Raw genomic sequence first — 26,221 nt, forward strand, 5'->3', positions numbered from 1 at the left:
GGAAACTAAGAAAAATAAAACCTGAAAAGAACAAAAAGGAAAAAGATGAAACAAGTAATGACATAATAAGCCGTAAAAAATGAATAAAAATATATTACCAATCAGTAGATTAATTAAATTTTCTAGATAAAAAGCAACAATTGTCAAATATTTTTAAAAATCTGTCTCAGCCAGGCATGGTCCTGTAATCCCAGCACTTTGTGAGGCTGAGGTGGGCAGATCACTTGAGGTCAGGAGTTCGTGACCAGCCTAGCCAACATGTTGAAACCCTATCTCTACTAAAAATACAAAAATTATCTGGGTGTGGTGGCATACACCTGTAATCCCAGCTACCCAGGAGGTTGAGGCAGGAGAATCACCTGAACCAGGGAGGCGGAGGTTGCAGTGAGCCAAGGTCATGCCACTCTACTCCAGCCTGGGTAACAGAGCAAGACTCTGTCTTAGGGAAAAAAAAAAAAAAATCTGTCTGTATGCTGTTTACAAGAGACAGTCAAAAAAATACGGACACAGAAAAATTAAAAGTTAAGAATAAAAAAGACAAACCAGGCCAAGTACTAATCAAAATAAATTTGTTGAAATTAGATTAATCTGGCCGGGCGCGGTGGCTCACGCCTGTAATCCCAGCACTTTGGGAGGCCGAGGCGGGTGGATCACGAGGTCAAGAGATCGAGACCATCCTGGTCAACATGGTGAAACCCCGTCTCTACTAAAACTACAAAAAATCAGCTGGGCATGGTGGCACATGCCTGTAATCCCAGCTACTCAGGAGGCTGAGGCAGGAGAATTGCCTGAACCCAGGAGGCGGAGATTGCGGTGAGCCGAGATCGCGCCATTGCACTCCAGCCTGGGTAACAAGAGCAAAACTCCGTCTCAAAAAAAAAAAAAAAAAAAAAAAAGTTAATAGGAACACAGTGAGATTGAGAAATACATTATCAAACTGGATAATTTTAACATATCCAGCAATGAATGATTACACGTTTTTTTTTCAAATGCACAAAAATTGACCACATAAAGGAAGCCTCAAAAGAGAATTAGTGTCATATCATATGGATTATATTCTCTGGGAAATCAAGGGCAAAAAGATAAACTGTATATTTGGTTATTAAAAGCTAAGTTGTAATGACCAAATTTCTAAAACAGCATTGCTTACCAAAACTGATTCAAGATGGAATAGAACACCCAAATAGTAACATAATTATTAAAGAAATTGAGGCTGGGTGTGGTGGCTCACGCCTGTAATCCCAGCACTTTGGGAGGCCAAGGCAGGCAGATCACAAGGTCAAGAGATCAAGACCATCCTGGCCAACATGGTGAAACCCTGTCTCTACTAAAAATATAAAAATTAGCTGGGCATGGTGGTGCATGCCTGTAGTCCCAGCTACTCGGGAGGCTGAGGCAGGAGAATTGCTTGAACCCGCGAGGTGGAGGTTGCAGTGAGCCAAGATTGTGCCACCGCATTCCACCTTGGTGACAGAGTGAGACTCTGTCTCAAAAAAAAAAAAAAAAGAAAGAAAGAAATTGAATTTGCTCGATATGTTTACACAAAGGAAACAACCAGGCCTGAATGACTTTATGTGAATTTCAGCAAATGTTCAAATAAAAGAACAATTGCAGTATTATATAAAATTTCCCAGATTCTTTAAGAAGTAATGAGCATTCCCAATTTTACTTTTGAGGCTAGAATAACCTCGGTACCAACAGTCAGCAAGAAAAGGAAAATTACAAGCCATTTTCTTCTTACAAAGAGAAACGAAAACATGAAGAAAATAGAAAACTCAATTCAGCAGTGTTTAGGAAAAATAATATATTGTGACTACACTGGTTTTATTCATCAATCAAGGGTATATTCTTATAATTTACCACATTCATAGATTGATAGATTAAATCCTTATAGTTATCTTGAAAGACTCATATAAAATATTTAATAAAACCCAACATCTAGTCTGGGCACAGTGAGGCTGAGGCAGGTGAATCTGTTGAACCCAGGAGGTGGAAGTTGCAGTGAGCTGAGATCAAGTCACTGCACTCCAGCCTGGGAATTGACTGAGACTCAGTCTTAAAACAAAAAAAGAAAAAACCCAACATCTATTGATAATTTAAACACACACAGAACAACAACAAAAACCTTAGCAATCTATGGGTAGGTGAAACTCCCTTAACCTAATGTAAAGTACTTGTAAAATCTGATAGCATCTCTTATATTTACTGGCAGAAGGTTGAAAAGATTTAAGATTGAAAACGAAACAAGAAGGCTTGCCATCTTCACTTTTATTCAGCATTTTATTGGCAACCCTAAGAAATCATACCCATTGTGCACTATTGGTGGAGTTTAAAATGGTGCAACTTTTGTGGAAAGTAGTATAGTGGTTCGTCAAAAAGTTAAAAAAAAAAAAAATTCCACATAATCCAGCAATTCCACTTACGGATATAGAACCAAAAGCATTGAAAGCAGGGTCTCAAAGAGATGTTTGTACGCCTATGTTCATAGCAACACTGTTCATGATGATCAAGGGGCGGAAGCATTCCACATGTCCATTGGTGGTTTTCAGGGGCTGGAAGGAAGGGGAAAAGGGCATTTGTTTAATGAGCATATAGTTTTGGTTCTACAAGATGAAAATATTCCTGAGGTTGGTTGCACAACAATGTGAATATGTGAATATACTTCACCCTACTGAGCTGTACTTTTTTTTTTTTTTGAGTTGTAGTCTTGCTATCACCTAGGCTGGAGTACAGTGATGCGATCTCGGCTCACTGCAACCTCCATCTTGCAGGTTGAAGCAATTCTCCTGCCTCAGCCTCCCAAGTAGCTGGGATTACAGCCCTGCCACCACGATGCCCAGCTAATTTTTTGTATTTTTAGTAGAGATGGGGTTTCACCATGTTGACCAGGCTGGTCTTGAACTCCTGACCTCAGGTGATCCACCTGCCTTGGCCTCCCAAAGTGCTGGGATTACAGGCGTGAGCCACCGCGTCCTGCCTGAACCGTACATTTTTAAATAATTGAGCAGCATGCACTCCAACCTGGGCAACAGCGAGACCCTGTCTCTAAAATAATAATAAAGTGATTGTGATGGTAAATTTTATGCTATGTATATCTTATCACAACTTATAAAAAAGGACAGAGTTGCTATATACAAAACCTATTTGTAAACTACCTAGGAATAATAACAGACATATAAATCCTTTATGGAGGAGAATATGAAATTTGTTGAAAGACATTCAAGAAGATTTGAGTACATGGAGAAACAAACATATTTATGGAAAGGAATGGTCAATATGCAAAGATGTCACTTCTCTCTAGAATTATCCATAGATTTGATCAGTTCACATTGAAATCCCAACAGGATTTTTTTGGTGGCAAATGACAAACTGATTCTAAAACTTAAGTGGAAAGTGCAGCGATAAGATGCCCTCAAAGAAGAATGTGTGTCTGGAGCACTTGACTTCCTGAAAAGATAGGAGGCAGCTATAGTCATAAAATCACTGGTGGTGTTATAGGGATAGAAATAGAATATATATCCAGCAGGAATGTATGTAATAATAGTCAATTTATTAAATAATGGACTATTAAATGATAAATATAAGTAGTAAGTGTAGGACAAAATTGGATTATTTCCTCATACTTATCAAGACATTATTTCTAAGTAGATTCAAACTTAAAACCTAAAAAGTAAAAACTATAAAACTTTAGACGGCAATGTGGGAGTATACCTTATAGCCTCGGGGAGGGAAATATTTCTTAAGGTACAAAAAGCACAAAATATAAAGGAAAAAATTACTAAATTGGGACTGCTGTTATTAAAGATGTTCGTCAAAAACATAGTAAAGTGAGAAACAAGCTTCAAAATAGGAGTTGTTTGTGAGATATAACTTTCCTAGGATTAAAATACAAAAAGCATAAAGAACTCTTAGAAATCAGTTAAAAAAAAAAAAAAAGGCAATCCATTGCAACCCTATGACAAAGATAAGAACAGACATTTCACAAAAGAAGAAACATGAATGGCCCATAAACATAGGAAAAGAGACTCAATCTTTTTAATAACCAGGGAATTGTAATTTAAAACCACAATACCATTCATCACCCACCAGCTTGGCAAATGTTAAAATGTCTGGCAATAACAAAGCTGGCCAGAATGTGAAGTTTAAGGAACCTTACACAGCTAATGAGAGTGGAAATTAGTGTAACCACTTTGTAAAAACAAGTTGGCAGTGCTTAGTAAAATTGAATGTGCATAACACTATGAGCCAATACTTCCACTGTTACAAAATTCTTATACATGGCCACTAAGAGACATGGACAAGAAAGTTATACCAGCATTGCAAATGAGTAGAAAACATGGAAACACTCCAAATATACATCAGCAGTGGATTGGATATATAAATTCCAATGTAATTAAGCAATGAAATACCATCAAGCAGTGAAAAAAATGAATAAATTGTAATTACATCCATCAAAATGGATAAATTGTAACATAGCTGAGTGAAAGAACCAAGTTGTGGAAGTATATACATATAGGGCTATACAGGTTTTATATGTATCTAAACAATGTATTATTTATACATAGTTGATAAGATAATAAAGAAATGATTAATATAAAATCCAGGATAGTGATTATCAGGAGAGGAGGAGGCAGAGTGGGAGTGGATATAGTATTAGGATAAGGGCCCATCAGGAGTCTTCAGAGTGACTAATGTTCTGTATCACAGGCAGAATAGTGAATAGGTAGGTGTTTGTTTAATAACTTTTAAAACTGTACATATACATTTTATACTCTTTGGTGTGTGTATATATGTGTATTTCGAGAGAGGGTCCCACTCTGTCACCTAGGCTGGAATACAGTGGGACTATTGTAGCTCACTGCAGCCTCACGCCCGTGGACTCAAGTGATCCTCTCACCTCAGCCTCCTGAGAGGCTAGGACTACAGGTATATGCCATCACACTTAGCTAATGGTTTGTTTGTTTGTTTGTTTTTGAGATGGAGTCTTGCTGTGTTGCCCAGGCTAGTCACAAACTCCTGGCCTCAAGTGATCCTCCCACCGTGACCTCCCAAAGTGATGGCTTTACAGGTGTGAGCCAGCATGCCCATCCTCGTATATTTTTAAAATATAATCTTGTAGTATTTTTAAGAGAGGATAGGGCATGTTTTGAAATTAGGTAAAGTGGATTAGGTATTGAAAATGCAATATCCTACTTAAAATAATTGCCTAATAGTATTTAGAGGAGATTTAACTTTGTAAGTTAAGACATCTCCATTAAATCAGTTTTAGAGTGCAAGTTGGGAGAAAGTACAGAGACCTCAAACAGCATCTCTGTTATAGGTGCTTAAAGGAAGTGTAGGAGACCCCAGGTCCGGCACCTGTAGTGCTGTTCTTCTGCCCTCTCTCCCTCCTAGCTTCCTGAAATTTTTAGTCATCGACTCTCAATTCTCTGGCCTCATCCTAAGGGCTGACTGGACAGAAGCGCTAATGCTCCTGTCTTGACACTTACCGCATTTTTCAAACTCTTGCTTTAGAGACTTTGTTAATAGTAGCCTCCTAAACTAACTATTATCAAAATTCGCTTCAGGCCCAAGTCATAATCACTCTGAGATCTCCTAAGGAAATCACTTATTTATGTTTAGACAACCTAATTGGGTACATAGTATTAAAATTTTCAGGGTAATATATTTTTTGGTTTTTCCTAGACCCTAGTTAATAGTGTGATTACATGTGTTTATTTCCTTTTTTTTTTCCTTCCCATACATATCAAGCGTCTCTTGATGTGCTTCAATTATTTGGAATTCATCTTGATGTATTGAATTTACCTTTCTGTTTCATGGCTATTATTTTTAGGATGGAGCTCAAGTAGTCTGTGTGATAATACATTTCAAATACATTGCATGAATTAACGGCAGATAGAGCAAAAAATCATGAAATTAATACATCAATGACAGATGTAATATTTCATTATAAAGGTGAGGTAAGGTGCTCTCTTTGATGTTCTCTGATTGCCTGTACTCGTAGTTCTCAAAAAAAAAAAAAAAAAAGATATATGTGGTTTTACTAGGTAGTTAAAAGCAATCTGGAAAATTCATCTAGGTAAATAATTTGTTCAAATACACATTCTATTACAGGACAGGTTCTGAAAATACAAAGATGAATAAGATGTAGATCCTACCCCTCAGAAGCACTAGTAAAACAGAGATGGACAAACAAATTAAAAAGTGCAGTAGAGCATGGTAAGGTGCAACAATGGAAATAGGTACAGGTAAATGGGAGCCTGGAAGGGCACTTGCTGTCATATGGAGCAGTGAGGAAATTCTTCACAGAGGAAGGGTTGCTGACCAGCAGGCTTGAGAGAAGTGCAAAAAATTTATAGAAAGATAGATTGGGAAAGGGAGACCTGGGAAAGGCATGTGCCAAGATACAGAGACCTAAAAGAACACAGTGTATTTTGAGTTAACTGTGAGCAGCTCATCACTTAGGTGAGTGGGAAGTGGAAAGAGAGAGGCAGGAGTCAAGTGTGAAAGCTTTTGTATGGAAAATGAGACATTTATGTAGATCTCATTCTGTAAGTAACTATCAGCCTTTGAAGGATATTAAGCAGAAGAGTGACACGATCTCTGGGGGCAGTGCAGAAACTGGATTAGTGGGGGAAGAATCAGTGTCACATCACGACTTGTTGGGCAAAAAGAAAATGGAAAGAAGTTAGGGGAGAAGTTCAGAATTTCCGCTGTGTTTTGCTGTATATACTTTTAAGGAAATTAGGTTACATCTAGACTTTTCCCAGAATGTTCTTTTCTTTTCTCTGCTTTTGAGACAGGGTCTCATTCTGTCGCACAGGCTGGAGGGCAGTTGGTGCAATCTTTGCTCACTGCAGCCTCGACAGCCCAGGCTCAAGCGATCCTCCCACCTCAGCTTCCCAAGTCTCAGGGATTACAGGTGCATGCCACCGCACCACTTAATTTTTTTTGATACTTTTTGTAGAGACAGTGTTTCACCATTTGCTTAGGCTGATCTCAAATTCTTGGGCTCAAGCAATCTACCTGCCTTGGCTTTCCAAAGTGCTGGGAGTGCAGGAGTGAGCCACTGTGCCTGACCAACATTTCCCAGAATTGAATGTGTTGAAGGGAATAGTAGTAGGTGATTTGGAGCCAATACATGAAGCTCTGAAGAAATTGTATTATTCAGTCTTTATTATAAATAAGTATTCATTAACTGGGCCTATATGGTCTTACAGGCAAACAGATTTTTGTTCATTTTGTGTTAAAATACTATAACAAGCAGCATATAGAAGTCTAGTGGGGATGTGGTATTGACGAAGCAGACAGCTGCAACCATGTTTTATTTTCCAATTAAAGTGGCACATATGGTAATAAACTGCAGAGGTATCAGAATGAAATATTTAAACTTTTTTCCAGTTAATATCCTGCCAAGGAAATCTCAGATAACTGTTATTTTAGAGGAATTGTCTGGACAATATAATCTGTATAAAAGGTGCTTCCTTAAATACGGGTTTTAGAAGTGAATGTTCCATATTGTTTATTTTTGTGCATATTTATGATTAAATCTTAGACTTGGTAGTCTTTGGTGTGTATTATTCTACCTTCCAGAAAAATGTATTGGTATGCCAACTTATTTTTGTAGCATTATATATCATAATACAGAGCCCTGGGTCTGATGCTGCCTGTGTATTGTGAATGTACTCTGTATCTGACTACGTAACCTGACCCCTAATATCAAGTGTTCTGCCTCATGTTTATTTGGGAATATCCTAACATCTTGGGGATGTGACTTAGTTAGCTAATCTGCTAACATCCATAAGCTATGTACTCTTAGCCTTTTAGTATTGTAGCCCATCAAAAAAAGGTTTTTTTTTTCCTTTCTTTCTTTTTTTTTTTTTTTTGAGGGAGAGTTTTGCTCTTGTTGCCCAGGCTGAAGTGCAATGGCATGATCTTGGCTCACTGCATCCTCTGCCTCCCAGATTCAATCAATTTTTTTTTTTTTTTTTTTTGAGACGGAGTTTCACTCAAGTTACCCAGGCTGGAGTGCAATGGCGCGATCTCGGCTCACCGCAACCTCCGCCTCCTGGGTTCAGGCAATTCTCCTGCCTCAGCCTCCTGAGTAGCTGGGATTACAGGCACGCGCCACCATGCCCAGCTAATTTTTTGTATTTTTAGTAGAGACGGGGTTTCACCGTGTTGACCAGGATGGTCTCGATCTCTTGACCTCATGATCCACCCGCCTCGGCCTCCCAAAGTGCTGGGATTACAGGCTTGAGCCACCGCGCCCGGCCTCAATCAATTTTCTTGCCTCAGCCTCCCAAATAGCTGGGATTACAGGCACCCACCACCACACCCAGCTAATTTTGTATTTTTAGTAGAGACGTAGTTTCAACATGTTGGTCAGGCCAGTCTCAAACTCCTGACCTCAGGTGATCCACCCGCCTTGGCCTTTCAAAGTATTGGGATTACAGGCATGAGCCACTGCGCCTGGCTTCCATCAAAACGTTCTGACTCTGATCGGGGAATTAACATTAACATCTTAGCAAAAATAATCCAGAAGCATCAAAAGAGGTAGTTCTTGCCAGGAGTACATAGTGATGTCCAGAAGGAAAGTTGACATTGCTTGAGAGTGTGACTTTATTGTAAACATGAAGGAGGAACTGCAGAAATGAAGGACCACAGGTGACCTTGGGACAACTGGAGATTCCTTTCTGCAGGGCCCAGTGATGTTGACCGTAATGAAACTTGATTTGTATTTGAAAAGTTGTTTTCTGCACTCTTGTCACAAGGTTTTTTTTTTTGAAGTTCCTTTCTTCTTTTGAAGAGTTGATTCCTTATTATTTTCTGCTTTGACACAGAAATCTCCTGCAAAGAAGCTGAGCCATGCAATTAGTAAATCTTTGGGGTGTGTACCCACCAGAGAACCCCCGCATCCTGTTTTTCCTGAGCAACCAGAGAAACCACTTGACCTTGCACATATAGTGTAAGTATATACCTGGATGTGGATGTGAATCACACTGAAATGGGGGCCTTGTGAAATTCTGTGGATCAAAACCAGACATCACTTAACATGAACATTCAACTTTCGGGTTTTTACTTTCTATCGGGGGAACTTAGACTTCAAGCTTTCTTCTCTGTAAATCACCGTAACCTCATGGAAACATAGCTCCTGATTCCTGAAGCCTGAGTAATATGGCAGTCTCCAGAAACATGAGTCCATTGAAGAGTAATTACTGTTCTGGTTTTAGCTGGGTTGCCTTTTGTTGTTTTGGGTTCATTCCTTAAATCAGTGGTAGAAATCTTTTTCTCTACAGCAGTAATGCTCATAGGGACTTAAATTAATTTAGACAACATGGAAATGAAAATCAACTTAATTTGTTCTTTTTGTATTGAGAGAAAATTAGGAAACATAAGACTATATTTTATAAATAAAACTGGTATTTTGTATGTATATTTAGTTGAATATTCGTGCTAAGTAAAGCCGAGCTAGAGGGGAACAAGAAAGTTGAGAAACAGAGGAAAGAAGGGAGGAAGAGAAACAGTGAAGGATAAGATTCAGCTTCTAAACTGCTTTCTTCTCTCTGAATTAAATGATGATACTATGCTTCCCCGATGAATAAATTTGGTAGGGTTTTGGATCATGAATCTTTATCAGGTGTTTAGAAGTTTTTCTGTTGGAGTGGGCATTCATTTTCTTTCACCTGCCAGATGGAAGGCAGTTTAACTAAATGAGCTCTAGAGAATCTTGATCTTTTTTCCTTTTTTCTTTCAATTATTTAGAAATCTTTTTATATCTGTTAAAATAATCCATGCATGTGAATTAAAAATTTAGTCACACAGAAGAGCTTATAATGAATGCAACATACCCTCCCACACTTCACTGTCCTTTGGGTTTTAAATCTACTAATAGTTATCTCCAACATTTCTAAATAATATGTTGGGAACACCATTTCTTGACTTACCAGTTTTAGATGTTATTATCATTCTTCTTATTTTTTGAGACAGGGTCTTGCTTTGTCACCCAGGCTGGCGCACAGTGGCGTGATCTTGGCCCACTGCAACCTCTGCCTCCCAGGTTCAAATGCGATCCTCCCACTTCAGCCTCACCAGTAGCTGGGACTACAAGCTCAGGCCACCATGCTCAGCTAATTTTTAGAAAATTTTTAAGTAGAGATGGTGTTTCACCATGTTGCCCAAGCTGGTCTTGAACTCCTGGGTTCAAGTAATCCACCTGCCTCAGCCTCCCAAAGTGCTGGGATTACAGGTGTGAGCCACTGTGCCCAGCCAGCTGTAGACATTATTGACTGACTTGTGCTGTAAGAAGTCAACCTCACTTCTAACTCTGCATCCCTGTTTTTCATAATTTTATCACCATTTTAAAGTTGATTACCTTTTTAATTTTAAATAATATTTTAAAAACTCGATTTCTTATAACTTCTTTTTGACTTCTGCTTTGTAAACTGAGAATATTAGCACTTTCTGTTTACTTTTCCTTTGCTTCCTAATGTCTGTCATCTGTGCCCTTATTTTCATATTGTCAAAGCTGATAATATTTGTCTTCTCTTCTATAACCGTAACTAAGTCTTCTGAGGTTGATTAAGGGTTAAATCTAATAGTTGAAAACCAAATAATGGCATTTACGGTTAGTATCCTTCATTACAGAGTCACATAGTGTGCTACAATTCTGTGGATCCTTTTGTGCAGTTACTCTCTCATTGGAGTTCACTGGGCTCTTCTTTCGTACCTACCATTGATTGCTGAAAATCATTCCTGTTGATTTGTTAACTGATTGATTTTCTTGTACAGTTGTTGTTGTTGTTGTTTTTTCCTGTGGTTTCTCATTGCTTTCTTTTTGTTCTTGAGAAAAAAGATGTCTCCCACCCCTACACAGTGTTCCATAGCACAATTTATCTGTTGCCTATAATCCCTTTTTTGTTAAATCTGTTAACCCTTTTCCTTTTTGGTTAGTGTTTTTAGTGTTGAATTAAAAAAAAAAAATCTTTCCCTGCCCCAACATTATAGTGGCTTTCTCCTTATTTTTTTTCTTTAGGTTTTAAAGATGGCCCTTTCACATATGTCTTTAATTCATTTGGAATGGATTTTTGTGTGTGGTGTGATGTAGAATATCCAGTTCTCATCCCCAGCCCCTCGCTTTCTGCATCTGAATAATAACTTGTCTCAGGGTCATTTATTAGGTAATCCATCATTTTCCCACTGACTACAGTGCCACCATTGTCAAAAATGAAGTTTCCAAATATGCACAGGCTGGCTTCTGGGTTCTTTATACTGCTCCTTTGGTCAAATTGTCTGTCCCTATGCCAATATCTCACTGTCTTAATTACCATAAGGGACTAAAGTAATCTACTTGTTCCTGAGTGTCTTGTCTATTATTTGCTCTTTTCTCTTTCATATAAATTTTAGACTTATCTTATTGAGTTCCTCATAAAATTTTGTTGAGATTTTTGTTCAGAGATTCATTGACTCTGAAGATTGAATTGGGGAGAATTGACATCTTTATGATATTAGAGCTTTCATTCCATCAATGTGTCTTTGCGTTTATTTAAATGTCTTCTTATACCTTTAAGTAAAGTTTTATAATTTTTCCCCAGAAAAGTCTTTCTATATTAGATTAATTCTCATTTCTCTTGACATTTGTAACTGATGTTATAAAAAGTATTAGTAATATCTTTTTTCCTGTAGCTATTTGAGATATACTTTACATGCAATAAAATACACCTACTTTAAGCATACAATTCGATGAGTTTTGGTAAACATATGCCGTTGTGCAATGGAATATTTTCTGAATTATATTTCTTAACAATTGGTTACTAGTGTATGGAAATGCAAATAGTTTTTGTATTTTAGTCCACTGTCTGTGTAGTCATCTTGCTTAAATTGTTCCTTAATTCTAGTACTTTATACTGAGATTCTTTTGAATTTTCTATAAATAATTATCTGATCATCAAATAATGACTGCTTTGTTTCTTCTCTTCCGTACCTTATACTTTTGAAAATTAATCATACTTTTTGCAGGGCGGGGGGTGTCTTACTATGCTGGCTAGCCCCTCTGGTGCAATACTGAATAGAAGTGGTTTAGAAGGCATTTTTGTGTTATTACTAATCCCGAAGAGAATGCTTTCAGCATTCATTTAGTGTGTTATTTGTTGTAGGTTTTGTCGAAACTATTTATCAGGTTTAAGAAGTTCCCTTTTATTTCTAGTTTGCTAACAGTCCTTTCTTTTTGTCCTGAATGGATGCTGAGTTTTATCAAAGACCTTTTTCTGTATTGAGATGATTATATGATTTTCTCTACTGATGATCAAAGAGTTTTTCTTTATTCTGTTATTGTAATGAATTACATTAATGGTTTTTAAAAATCATCTTTACCTTCTAAGGTAAATCTGAGTTGGGCATTGTTTGAATACACTGCTGGGTTTTGTTTGCTAATATTTTGTTTAGATTCTGGCTATGTTTTTGAGTGAAATTGGCCTATAACTTCCCTTGATTTGGGGGTTATTTTTGTTTTGTTGTTTTTATTGTCCAGTTTGCGATTCTTACAAAATTGGGGAGCATTCTCTCTTTTTATATTTTTGGAAGAGCTTGTTCAAGATTGGAGTTATTTTCTTTGTAAATTTTTGATGAAACTCACTATTGGAGCCACGTAAGCCTGAAGATTTCTTTGTGGGAAGAGTTTTAACTGGTAATTCAATTTTTAAAAAACAATTAGAAAACTATTTTTATTTTTTATTTATTTTTGAAGTTGCCTTGAAGCATTTTCTATTTGTAGGAATTTATTAATTTTATCTCAATTTTAAAAGTTGTTGACACAAAGTTCATAATATTTTATTGTCTTTATAAGTCTACAGTATGTATGCTAATGAGCCTTTTTAATTTCCACTCTAATGTATTTAATGGCTTTTTTTTTTTTAAGCTGTCAAATCTTGACCTAGGTTTGTTCCAATCTAGTGGACTTTTCAAAGGACCAGCTTTTAGTTTTGATAACGTCTTTTTGTATGTACTGTGTTTTTTATTTCATTTATTTATGTGCTTTATTTTTTCTTTTATTAAGTTTCTTTGGGTCTATTTTGCTATTCCTTTTCTAACTTTTTTTTTTTTTTTTTTGAGACAGAGTCTCGTGCTGTTGCCCAGGCTGGAGTGCAGTGGTGCGATCTCGGCCCACTGCAACCTCTGCCTCCCAGGTCCAAGTGATTCTTCTGCCTCAGCCTCCCAAGTAGTTGAGATTACAGGTGCCTGCCACCATGCCCAGCTAATTTTTGTATTTTTAGTAGAGACGAGGTTTCACCATGTTGGCCAGGCTGGTCTCCATCTCTTGACCTTGTGATCTACCCGCCTTGGCCTCCCAAAGTGCTGGGATTACAGGCATGTGCCACCATGCCTGGCTAATTTTTGTATTTTTAATAGAGACTGGGTTTCACCATGTTGACCAGGCTGGTCTTGAACTCATGACCTCAGGTGATCCACCTGCCTCGGCCTCCCAAAGTGCTGGGATTACAGGCGTGAGCCACCTTGCCCAGCCTCCTTTGCTAACTTCTTTAAAGGTATGATCAGCTTACTCATTTCAGGTTTTATGGTTTTTGTTTCTTTTTTTCCCCCCTTGTAGAAGCATTTAAGGCTATAAATTTCTCTGAACCTTATCTGGGTAGTACCCAAGTTTTACTGCATAATATTTTTTTGTTGTTTAGTTTTAAATATTTCCTAAGTTCTGTTAGGATTCTTCTCTGAGAAGTATACTTTCTTAATTTCTAAACATACAGAGGTTTTCTAGTTGCCTTTTTGTTATTAATTTATAACTTACTTTTAGTCTGGAAAATGATCCATATTTTTCGGTTTTATCTGCCAGTTACATCTTTCAGTATCTTTTACTAGGTATGTGTGTGGCATAACTTTTTCTAAACTTTTACTTTCAACTTTTCTGTGTCTTTAGGTTTTGACTATGGAGCCTGAATGATGTATTAGAAAAAAAGGTACAGATTGTAAGCTGGATTTTAAAAATCTAACGTGACAACCTGATAGTCTACTGTAACAACCTTGGTCATTTGATAGAATGACCAAACCTGGCAAGTCTGGTCATTCAAATGTATTATTATAATATCATTATAATTATGATTATAATTGAAACTGATTTACATATTATAATTATTAAACTCATTACTATGATATGTAGACTTTCCCCATTTTATTTGTGCTATTTATCATATATTTAAAATTCCCCTTTATGAACATTTACCACTCTAGTCACCTTTTCCCCTATAGATAATCATTCTAATGTACCTGTTATATATCTTTTTATTAGCACATGTTCTTAAAAAGTAGGTATTGTTCTGTATGTCCCTTTAAGATATTTATTTATGGCCGGGAGCAGTGGCTAACACCTGTAATCCCAACACTTTGAGAGGCCGAGGTGGGCGGATCACTTGAGGTCAGGAGTATGAGACGAGCCCAGCCAACACGGTGAAACACCATCTCTCCTGAAAATACAAAATTAGCCGGGCGTGGTGGCACATGCCTGTAATCCCAGCTATTCAGGAGGCTGAGGCAGAGGCAGAGGTTGCAGTGAGCTGAGATTGCATCATTGCACTCCAGCCTGGGCAACCACAGTGAAACTCTGTCTCAATTTTTTTTTTAAGTTATTTATTTGTAAGTGTTGTTATGAATAGCATTTTTGCTGTCTATTCTCCCTGAGGTAGACACCTTGGTTGCTTTTAACCTCTGCCTCCACATATAGTGCCACAGTGTATGGTGTGTTTCCCCCATGGAGCTGCATGAGGGTTTCTATATTTTCATAGCTAGGATAGAGTTCTGGCATCAAAAGTTACGTGAATCCTGACCAGGAGACATATGTTGGAGAATCCAATAGTTTAATGTAGACTTTCACTTAATCTCTTCATTTTCATTTGGGCTCCCTACCTCTACCTCCACCTGTGGCTCCTGAGCTCAGGGGCTTTCTGCTCAGTTTGGAGAGTAATCTCTGGTTTCCTGGTGGGCCTGGAAAGGAGTAGTCATCTGGCTATTTGGTGTTGGGAGTGGGGCTGGAGGTGGTGGGGATTTTGCTGCTGCTTATCCATACTTTCAGCCAGTCCCCTTACTTTTAATGCCACCTCTCACCCCTCCTTCACAGGCTCCAGGCCTTTAATTCCTGAGTGTTCCCAGTGTTCTGTGGCTCCACTTTCTCTGTCTTTGGGCAAACCTGACCTCAGCTTTCTTCTATTTAAAAAGCCCTCCCCATATTGAGTCTTCTGTTAGAAATTTAAGTAGAAATGCAGTCTGAGATTGAGAGTGAAGCATTAGATCTTGAATTTTTCCTTAGTAATTCTTATTTTATTATGTTTGCCTTGAATCATTAAAAAAAATTTTTTTTGAGACAGAGTTTGCTCTTGTTGCCCATGCTGGAGTGCAATGGCACAATCTTGGCTTACTGCAATCTCTGCCTCCCAGGTATAAGCAGTTCTCCTGCCTCAGCCTCCCAAATAGCTGGCATTACAGGCATGCAGCACTGCGCCTGGCTAATACTGTATTTTTAGTATTGACGGGGTCTCACTATGTTGGCCAGGCTGGTCTCGAACTCCTGACCTCAGGTAATCTGCCTGCCTTGGCCTCCGAAAATGCTGGGATTACAGGTGTGAAACATCATGCCCAGCGTGGGTCTTTTTTTTTAAATGAATAAAACATTAAAGATAAAACTTTGGTCTCCTGTGTTCTTCTTCCTCATCTAATCACCCTTTCTTTCTCCCAAAGGGTAGCCAATCACATGTGTTTGGTATTCATGATTTTATACTTTTTAAAATATTTTTACTAGATGTTTATACATCCATAAAAATCAGATATGTTAAAACTATATATAAATGGTCATGCTCTACATATTGTTCTATAAGTTTATTACTTTATTTAATAGCATGTTTTTGGGCTGGGCATGGTGGCTCATGCCTGTAATCCCAGCACTTTGGGAAGCCAAGGCAGGTGGATCATGAGGGCAGGAGTTCGAGACCAGCCTGGCCAACATAGTGAAACCTTGTCTGTACTAAAAATACAAAAATTAGCCAGGCATGATGGCATACTCCTGTAGTTCCAGTTACTTGGGAGGCTGAGTCAGGAGAATCGCTTGAATCAGAAGGCGGAGGTTGTGGTGAGCTGAGATCACGCCACTGCACTCCAGCCTGGGTGACAGAGTGAGACTCCATCTCAAAAAAAAAAAAAAAGTTTTTCAAATTTATCCAAAATCTCAAATGGTATTCCATTTAATGACTTTACCGCAAGTAATTCATTAGTCATTGCTGGACATTATTTCCAATTTTTCACTAGAGCCAACAGTGCTGCTTTGAGCATTCTTGTATGGAGGAATCCTGTAAGGTAGGAGGCTAACTACTGGGTCCTAGGATATGAGTGTTACATATTCAGGATAGAGCAAGTAATAATACAGTGGCAGATTAGCCTCCAAATCTCAGTGGTTCAACTCATAAGTGTTCATTTGTTACTCTCACACAGTCCGTTGTGGACTGGAATGATTAGAGCAGCTGACCTGGGCAGTGCTTCAGTGGTGTAGGCTGCTTTGCTCTTCTGGCTCCACTATGTTCACAGGAGCCCTCTTCCTTGCTGCAGCAGGGGAAGAAAGAGTAGGGACAGCTCAGAGCCATTCTTCTGTGCTTTGGCTCAGAAATGGCACATGCCACCTTCCTCACAGCCCCACCTAATATCAAGCCTAAATAGCCTTCTGTGTTCCTAGGAAGGAGAGGAGAACCAGATACTGGTCAGCTCTAGTAACTTGTTCTACAAGTGTCTTCAACTCTACAAGGTATTACCTAGAATTCAGATTTTATAGTTTATTTATTAGTCTGAATTACTCCCAAGCCAGGAACGTAGTTAGCAGACCACCCAAAACAAACAAACATACAAACCAACCTTTGGTAGATTCTTTTTTAGATTTAGATGAGATGTTAAGCAGTTAATTCTATTGAGTTTGAAGAGATAACTTTTGAAGTTCCTTTCAACTTGAGTTTCTATGTCTTACAGATTTTTTTCTGTATTCAACACATGTTAATGGTTCCCAAACTTGGCTAATATCAAGATCACTCAGAGAGCCTTAAAAAGTACAGATGGACCAGGCGCAGTGGCTTATGCCTATAATCTCAGCACTTTGGGCAGACCACCAGTGGTAGGGAGTTCGAGATCAGCCTGACCAACATGGAGAAAACCTGTCTCTACTGAAAATACAAAAATTAGCCAGGCGTAGTGGCGCATGCCTGTAATCCTAGCTACTCCAGAGGCTGAGGCAGGAGAATCGCTTGAACCCAGGAGGCAGAGGTGGTGGTGAGCCGAGATTGCACCACTGCACTCCACCCTGGGCAACAAGAGCGAAACTCTGTCTCAAAAAAAAAAAAAAAAGAAAAGTACAGATGACCAAGGTACTTCCATTCTAGGTCAACTTAATCATAATTCTGCAGGTGGGCTAAGAATCCACCTTTTGAAAGAGTTCCCTAGTACATCTGATCAGTTTAGAGAACCACTGCATTAGGGGGACATAAGGAGTTTTAGCTATCTGAACAGCAAACTAAAAATTCAATACTAAACATTAAGAAATGTGCAGAGTGAAATGCAGGGTACAAATACAAACATATGACTAGCAGTTCTTTTCTTTCTTTTATTTTGCTTTTGAGACAGAGTCTTGCTCTGTCACCCAGGCTAGAGTGCACTGGTGCAATCTCAGCTCACTGCAGCCTCCACTTCCCAGGCTCAAGCAGTTCTTAAGCCTTCCGAGTAGCTGGGATTGCAGGTGTGTACCACCATCCCTGGCTAACTTTTTGTATTTGTTGTGGAGGTGGGGTTTTGCCATGTTGGCCAGGCTGGTCTTGAACTCCTGACTTCAGGTCATTCACCGTCATCTGCCCTCAAAGTCCTGAGATTAAAGGAATGAGCCACTGTGTGCAGCCATGAATAGCAATTCTTAAGGCTTGCTAAGATTCTCAATTTTCATTCATTCAGCAAATACTTATTGAGGACCTTCTAGCTACTCTGCAAAGTGCAATCAGTATTCACATAGTACTTTGTGCATTAGCAAATAGGTTTGAGTGAGAGTGAAGAAGCCAGATTTATGTAGTTGCAGTAGGCTATCCAGAATGTAGTTCATGTGATCCTTTTGATTGAAGGTTAATGCTGCTGATAGACTTTTCTGATAGGCTCACTGATATATCCTTTTGTGTGTAGCTAGCGAAGTAATAAACTAGTACAAATCAAAGTCTGACTCTTTAGAAAATGTGTGGACTCCAGGCCAGGTGCAGTGGCTTCACGCCTGTAATCCCAGCACTTTGGGAGGCCAACAGGGGTGGATGACCTGAGGTCAGGAGTTCGAGACCAGCCTGGTCAACATGGTGAAACTCCATCTCTACTAAAAATGCACAAATTAGCTGGGCATAGTGGCGGACGCCTGTAATCCCAGCTACTCAGGAGGCTGAGGCAGGAGAATTGCTTGAACCTGGGAGGAGTTTGCAGTGAGTGGAGATCATACCACTGTACTCTAGCCTGGGCAACAGAGTGAGACTTGGTCTCAAAAAAGAAAAAAAAAAAAAGAAAGAAAGAAAATATGTGGACTCCAAGATTTGCACATGTCAGTATTTATGGATGCTGAACCACTGGGGATCACAAATTTCCTCTGAGAAACACAGAAGTGTTATCTTTCCCTTGGAAAAGTGTGAATGTTCCAAATCATTGTTTATCTTCCGCTTTTTCAGGTGTAGGCAAATAACCTTTCGTTTTTATGTAAATGTGATATTCTTCTATTTCCAACAATAATGACATCCTCATGTCTGTGTGTTTTAACTCTCTGGACATCTATGTGGAATCTGTAGTTCTTCTATATACTCCAAAATCAGATATTTTTCATTTGCAGAAGCACCCTGCAGATTGAGGGAAGCTTTCTTAAAACTTTCCACTGTAATAGATTGTGCAGCTTAAAATTAGAAGGGGTATAAGTTGTCTATTGTGGCATTAGTCACTTCAAAATTAAGTTTTACTTTGTCCCAGATAACTGAGGCCAGGTAAGTGTCTTCTAAAGAGGTTTAAAATAAAAGTTTGGCTAGAAAGAATAGCTTCATGGAGCTTAAATATTCCCCAGTTGGGTGCTGGTGATATGATTCTGGTCTAAATACTGGAAAGGTTAGGGATTTCTTTAAAGTTAGAATTTCTAAATAGATTTTGTGATTTCTGATCAGTTTCAAGATTAGACCATTGTATCCAAAAGAACTGTCCTCCTCATTTTGAAGCTCTGAGAGATATAAATCATATATTTGTCCTATCTATGAAAGTAGTTCTCTAACAAGATGTCTTTATCTTATGGTTTTTGTTTATCTTAATGGGAGGTTAAGAAAGGATTACAGGTATGGGCCAGGCATAGTGGCTCACACCTGTAATCTGAGTACTTTGGGAGGCCAGGGAAGGATAGCCTGAGGGCAGGAGTAGGCAACCAGCCTGGGCAATACAACAATACCCTGTCTCTAAAAAAATTAGCTGGGTATGGTCGTGCACACCTGTGGTCCCACATGTTGGCAGGCTGAGGTTGGGTGGGGTGGGGGTGGGGTGGGGGGCAAGTCGCTTAAGTCCAGGAGTTTGATGCTGCAGTGAGCCATGTTCACACTGTTACACTCCAGCCTGGGCAACAAAGCGAAACCCTGTCCCCCCCAAAACAGGCTTTTGTGAAGAACTTTTCTAGTGAGGCCAGAAGATGCCTAGGAATTAGCCCACGAAGGGTGGAGGGAGGAGCCTCCTGGCCAGGGATGCAGAGGGCTTGGCCACGGAGCAGGGGCAGGCTACCAAGCAGCCAAGAGCGGCCACACACTGTTGGGCCTTATCCTTGACTGAAGAGTTATGGATAGGAGAGGGACATGTTGAATTTTCCATTTTAAAAATCTCTACCTGATGGGTAGAAATGGAGAGTGGGATGAGGGTGAAAGATAGGCCAGGCCACGTGAGAGACGATAGTGGTTTGGACTATCATAGTGGCAATGGAGATAGAAATTTGTAAACACAAAGATTTTAAAACCTCATATTTTACCATTATTAAACGCCCAGAAGTAAAATTTAAATAGAAATAAAAATAAAACAAATTTGGCGCAGGAATTGAAACTAAGTATGACATGAAGTATTGTATATTTGGATGTTTTGCTGTTGGTATGGAGATTTACTCAGATCCTCACACATTTGAGATGCAAGTGTTACTGATATGTATGGAGGACCCACTGTGTCCTGGGCCCTTTGCTTACCTCTTCTGTGTACATTATTTCATTTAACCTCAGCAACAGCCTTTGTAATATAAATATCATTTGCTTATTGATTGGTTGATTGATTAGCAGGTTCTTGCTCTGTCGCTCAAGCTAGAGTGCAGCTGGGTGATCATAGCTCACTGCAACCTGGAACTCCCTGGCACAAGTGATCCTCTGGCCTCAGCCTCCATAGTGGCTGGGACTGCAGGCATGCACCACCATACCTGGCTACTTTTTGTATTTTTTGTTGAGACAGGGTCTCGTTGTGTTCCCCAAGCTGCTCTCAAACTCCTGGTCTCAAGCCGTCCTCCCACCTCAACCTCCCAAACTGCTGGGTGGGATTACAGGTGTGAGCCTCCTCACCTGGCCACATTAGCCTATTTATTAGCTCAAGAAACAGTATAGATGAGGTTGAATGATGTACCCAAAATCACACAGCTGCAACATGGTGGCTTGGGGACTAGAGTCCAGGGCCCCAGACTATCAACAGCCTTCTTTCCATTGCACCTCAGTATTCTAACACACTGACACACTATGAAATTGTTATTACAGAAACATGCAGTAATTGAGTGTTGTTTGAATCTCATGGTTAGTTTCACAATCAAGAGAGAACACTGAATAACTGTATCTTTGTTGAATAATAGAAGGGAGGCAGTGGGGTGTGTAGAAGGAAAAGTGGATTGAAAATCAAGAGACCTGGGCACAGTGGCTCATGTCTTTGGGAGGCCAGGGTGGGCGGTTCACCTGAGGTCAGGAGTTCAAGACCAGCCTGGCCAATCTGGTAAAACCCCGTCTCTACTAAAAATATAAAAATTAGCTGGGCGTGGTGGTGGGTGACTGTAATCCCAGCTACTCAGGAGGCTGAGGCAGGAGAACTGCTTGAACCCTGGAGGTGAAGGTTGCAGTGGGCCGAGATCACGCCACTGCACTCCAGCCTGGGGAACAGAGCAAGACTCTGTCTAAAAAAAAAAAAAAGACCCCAGTTTGCTTTCTGTAAAATGGTGATAATAAAACCTATCTTAATTGCCTCAGGATATTTTTTTAAAGATAACATATGGGAAAGTGCTTTTAAGTGGTTAGAAGGCTGTAAACTTTTAACATCTTTTCCTTCAAATAAAGTTAATCATGTCACAAAAATGTAAACTCCACAAAGGCTGGACATTGTCTTGCTCTCCACGGAATTCCTAGAACCTAAAATACTGCTTGGTGCATGGTAGGCACCTACAGTGTATAGAGTGAATGAATGATACTCAACACAATATATTATACACAGGCATCTAACTCCTCCCCGCCATTTATGTTTTTGCATTTTGTTTTGGTTTTGGTTTTCTTTCAGAAAGGAAGACTTGTCATGTACTGACAGTTTCCTAAAGCCTCCACTAGATGTCAGGCCTATTTCCTTGTGTTTCTTTCTGGGGGTGGTGAGAATATTGAGTAAACAAGGTTTTTCAAATAAATCTCAAGACTTGTATTCAAAGCAAAGCCAATTCACGTATCAGTACTCTGGCAAGTTATCTTACTTCCAAGTCTCTGAGAGAAATGAGTTGTTCTTTTTGGCAAAAACATTTATACTACGTCTAGCTCTGTATGTTTCTAACAGGCTTCCTGCGATCCTAATTCAAGCAATTTGCTCTTGCTAATTTTCTAACCACAGAGTCCTTAAGCCTAATCTCTTTAATTAGTGGTTAGTCACCATTGCATTTCAGTTTGTGGTGATTTATTTCTGAGGAAAAGCAAAACTTCCATGTGTTGGCTTAGCGTGTCTGTTCCCCTGAAATTCCAGCGAGAAAGAGCCCAGTGTCTCCCACTGCACACACCTGGGATTCCTCTTAACTGGGGTGAGCAAACTGTAGCCTGCAGACTAAGGCCAGCCTGTCCCATGTTTTTGTGTGGCCCATGATCTAGCAAGACTTTTATGTTCTTAAATGTTTGAAGGGAATTAAGAATATTTTGTGAAGTGACACTTACATGAAAATCACATCAATGTCCATCAGTAAAGTTTTATTGGGACCAGGTGCAGTGGCTCACCCAGCACTTTGGGAGGCCGAGGCCAGTGGATCGCTTCAGGCCAGGAGTTCAAGACCAGCGTGGCCAACATGGCAAAACCCCGTCTCTACTAAAAAATATAAAAATTAGGCGGGTGCAGTTGCATGCGCCTGTAATCCCAGCTACTCGGGAGGCTGAGGCACGAGGACTGCTCTAGCCTGGGAGGCGGAGGTTGCAGTGAACCTAGATTGTGCCATTCCAGCCTGGGTGACAGAGCAAGACTCTGTCTTAAAAAAAAAAATTATTGGGACACAGACATACTTACTCATTTTCATATTGTTTATGGCTGCTTTCGAGCTACAGTGGCAGAACTGAGTTATTGACGACTGAGACCAAATGGCCCTCGAAGCCTAAATTATTTACTATCTGGCCCTGAAAATGTTTGCCAACCCCTGCTCTCAAAGAATGGTGTCTAAAACTGCAAGCTTAAGGCACTTTGTGCTACTTTAGACTCTTTTTTCTGAATGCTCATCATCATCTTTGGTTTGATGGCCCAAGTTTGTTTTTTCACCCAGCAGTGAAGATAACATCTTTTGCTGAAAGACTCTTAAAATTTGTTACCTAGAAACCAGACTGCCTCTTATTGACAGAAACTCTTTTGTTTCTTGCATACATAAATATATAGCATATTTGAACAGCTAAGCCAGCCAATTTTCTCCACACGTTGCATCAAAACAGAATTAACCTAGATAATTAAAAAATACTGTTATTTAAATTATACTGTAATTATAAAACTATAATTACAGTAATACTTTAATGTGGCTCTCATTCGTTCTATTTTAACTGCCCCTCTGTTTAATACTGACTTGGACTCTGTATACATCACTTTGATTTGAACTTTAAAAACCTGTTCTCTTTGTTTTTTCCCTATACTTCATAGATCTTTTTGAACTTTAGACAACTATGGCTTAAGTATTGGTGCTATCAGTGCTTATGAACTTTCTGGTAAAACACAATATGCTTGTTTTCTACTTATTCATAACAACTTTAAATATATCAGCAGAATTCACCAGACCAGGAATAATATAAGACCATTTGTAACCCTGTGAAAGAACAAGCCTAACTTCTTGTTTATGTTGTTTAATTGTTAAAGCACATTTTTATGGTACTTCTTTTAAAATGATGGATGAGTCTGGAGTTGAAAATGGCTTTTGTGACAAGGGCACTTATGGTGAATTGCCTTGCTGTTTACGCCTGTTCTTAATTGTTTTTTGTTTGTTTGTTTGTTTTGAGATTAAGCCTTGCTCTGTTGCCCAGGCTGGAGTGCAGTGGTGCAATCTCTGCTCACTGCAACCTCTGCCTCAGAATTCAAGCAGTTCTCTTGCCTCAGCCACCCCAATAGCTGGGATTACAGTTGCGTACCACACCCGGCTGATTTTTGTGTTTTTGTAGAGACAGGGTTTCATAATGTTGGCCAGGCTGGTCTCAAACTCCTGGCCTCTTGATCTGCCCACCTTGGCCTCCCAAAGTGCTGGGATTACAGGTGAGAGCCACTGCACCTGGCCTACAGCTGTTATTTTTGTTTTTTTGTTTTTTTACAGCTGTTTTTAATAAGCCAATTTTTTTTTTCCTGAAGAGAGGTATTAATTGGTTTTATTGTATTCTCAAATATTGGATGTTATAGAATTCATGATATTGATAAGTTGGTGTAGGTTGAAACACTTCTTCTACAGTAGTTATTGAATGTGTATGGTGAGTTGGGCTGTCTTCTTTTGTTGGGAGAATAGAGTCTTATTTGAGGAAACTGACAGACAATACTTTTTTCTTAGACCTCTAGGTGAATCTGATGTTCCAGTTGTTTGAAAGGAGTATCAGATTCATTCTAGGTATCTTGATCTCCTGAGACTGAACCTGTTTGGAAGATTGTAATCTTGAATCATTTCTGACAGGTAAATATGCAGGCTGAGCATCTCAAATTTGAAAATTCAAAATCTGAAATGCTCCAAAATCCCAAACTTTTTGAGTGTCAACATGACACTCCACAGAAATGCTCATTGGTGCATCTCAGATTGTGGATTTTTGGAATTAGCATGGTCAACCAGGGTAAATAGAATGCAAATATTCCAAAATCCAAAATATGAAACACTTCTGGTCCCAGGCATTTTGGATGAGGGATTCTCAACTTGTACTTTGATTCTTAGATCATAGCTCATCTGATATTTATTGTCTTGCATTTTACTGTAATGACTTTTTGGGTTGTTTGTTTTTTAGAAAAAGGGTCAGCACCAAAAAACAGGGTAAGAAAACAAAAATAAAAAAAAAAAAAAAAAAAAAGAAAAGAAACAGGGTCTTGATCTGTCACCCAAGCTGAAGTATGGCAATGTAATCATAGCTCATTGTATCCTCAAAACTGCTAGGCTCAAGCGATTCTCCTGTTTCAGCGTCCCAAGTAGCTAGGACTACAGGAACATGTCACTACACCTGGCTAATTTATATATATTTTTTTGAAGTGATGGGGTCTTGCTATGTTGCCCACACTAGTCTTGAATTCCTGGCTTCAAGAAATCCTCCCACCTCAGCCTCCCATAATGTTGGATTATAGGCATATGCCTGGCCTGCTGTAATGATTTTCAAATACAGTATTTACCCTTGCTGACGTAATTTGCTTACTAGTGGGCCGTTAGGAACCTAAAACTTGGAGTCTGTTCTTTTGTCTTTTTATGAGAAGAAGAGTTGCTTTTTATTCTCCTGTATATATAGCCTAGAAAGTGAAGGCTGTTAGGTCACAGTCCATCTGATACTAGTTCTGTCTTGCATTTTGCTGAGATGAATTTGAAAACGTAGAAGCTGGGGAATACAGAGTTTTCTTAGAGCCTTGTGCTTTACTGTGTCCTGGTATGAATGTTATCTGTTTTGCCCCATTTCAGGCTGAAAGTCCCAGAATCATTCTTCTGAGCTTAAGGTTGCTTGCTAGCGCTGGAAGTATACCTCTCCAAAAAGGAAGGAAAGAGCAAAGAGGGCCATGCATCATTTAAGACAGTCCTAGAAATAAGATAAGGTTTTTGCCTGAAACTCAGTGCGTGTGTGTGTTTGCGTGTGTGCGTGTCTGTGTGTGTGTGTACGTGTGTGTGTGTTTTGGGGTGGGGGAAAGGGGAACTTGCACTCACAAACCCACACGTGTATATATATGTGTAGTACCTCTGTGTATGTGTGAGAGAGAAGGATCCTCATGTGAACAGTGAATGTGATGATCGTGATGCGGTAAGGAGAAACAGCATTACATAATACAACAAAACTCGGAACTGTCAAGCTTGAGTCCAAGGAGGGTGGTTATTTACAAGTGGCTGTGACTTTGTTCTGCTGAGTTGCACTCTCCTCTTGAGATTTTCGCACCCTGTTTGCCATTATCCTACTATAAAGGTCTCTGCTTTTAAACTCGAAATCTCACAAATCATCATTACTTGGTATTCTTGTATTATTAATATTATTATTGTGGTTAAAAAAAAAACCCATAATATAAAATTAACTATCTTAATGTTTTTAAGCGTATGGTTTTTAAGTGTGCAGTTCAGTAGTGGTAGGTATATTTATATTGTTGTGAAACAGATCTTCAGAACTTTTTCTATACCCATTAAAAATGCCCTTTTCCCTCCACCCCCTGGTAACCACCATTCTACTTTATGTTTCTATTCATTTGACTACTTTACATGCCTTATGTAAGTGGAATCATGGTATTTGTCTTTTTGTGACTGGCTTATTTTTAGTATAATGCCCTCAAGGTTCTGTGTTGAGGTATCTATGTTGTAGCATGTGACAGGATTTCCTTCCTTTCTAAGGCTAAATAATATTTCATTGTATATAGTTACCATGTTTTGCTCATCCATTCATCTCTCGTTTGTATGATGTGTTATCTGCAGACAATGGAATATGATTGGGTTGGGTGCTTTCACCCTTGGGCTATTGTGAATAGTGCTATTATG

The 26,221-nt window shown here is 39.1% G+C and overlaps 1 protein-coding gene across 25 annotated transcripts in view; it reads left to right on the top strand.

Annotated features, from left to right (window-relative positions):
- Window positions 1–26,221, top strand: part of DTNB (dystrobrevin beta) — a 302,922-nt gene that overhangs the window by 145,579 nt on the left and 131,122 nt on the right. For all 25 annotated transcript variants that reach the window (XM_032293916.1, XM_032293926.1, XM_032293912.1 and 22 more), the window contains exon 9: window positions 8,844–8,968. In XM_032293916.1, the coding sequence (XP_032149807.1) occupies window positions 8,844–8,968 (125 nt within the window). The remainder of the gene's footprint in view (window positions 1–8,843; window positions 8,969–26,221) is intronic.

The sequence above is a fragment of the Sapajus apella genome, unplaced genomic scaffold (genome assembly GCF_009761245.1).
Source record: "Sapajus apella isolate SASKATOON/1434 unplaced genomic scaffold, GSC_monkey_1.0 scaffold31, whole genome shotgun sequence".
NCBI classification, from domain to species: Eukaryota; Metazoa; Chordata; class Mammalia; order Primates; family Cebidae; genus Sapajus; species Sapajus apella.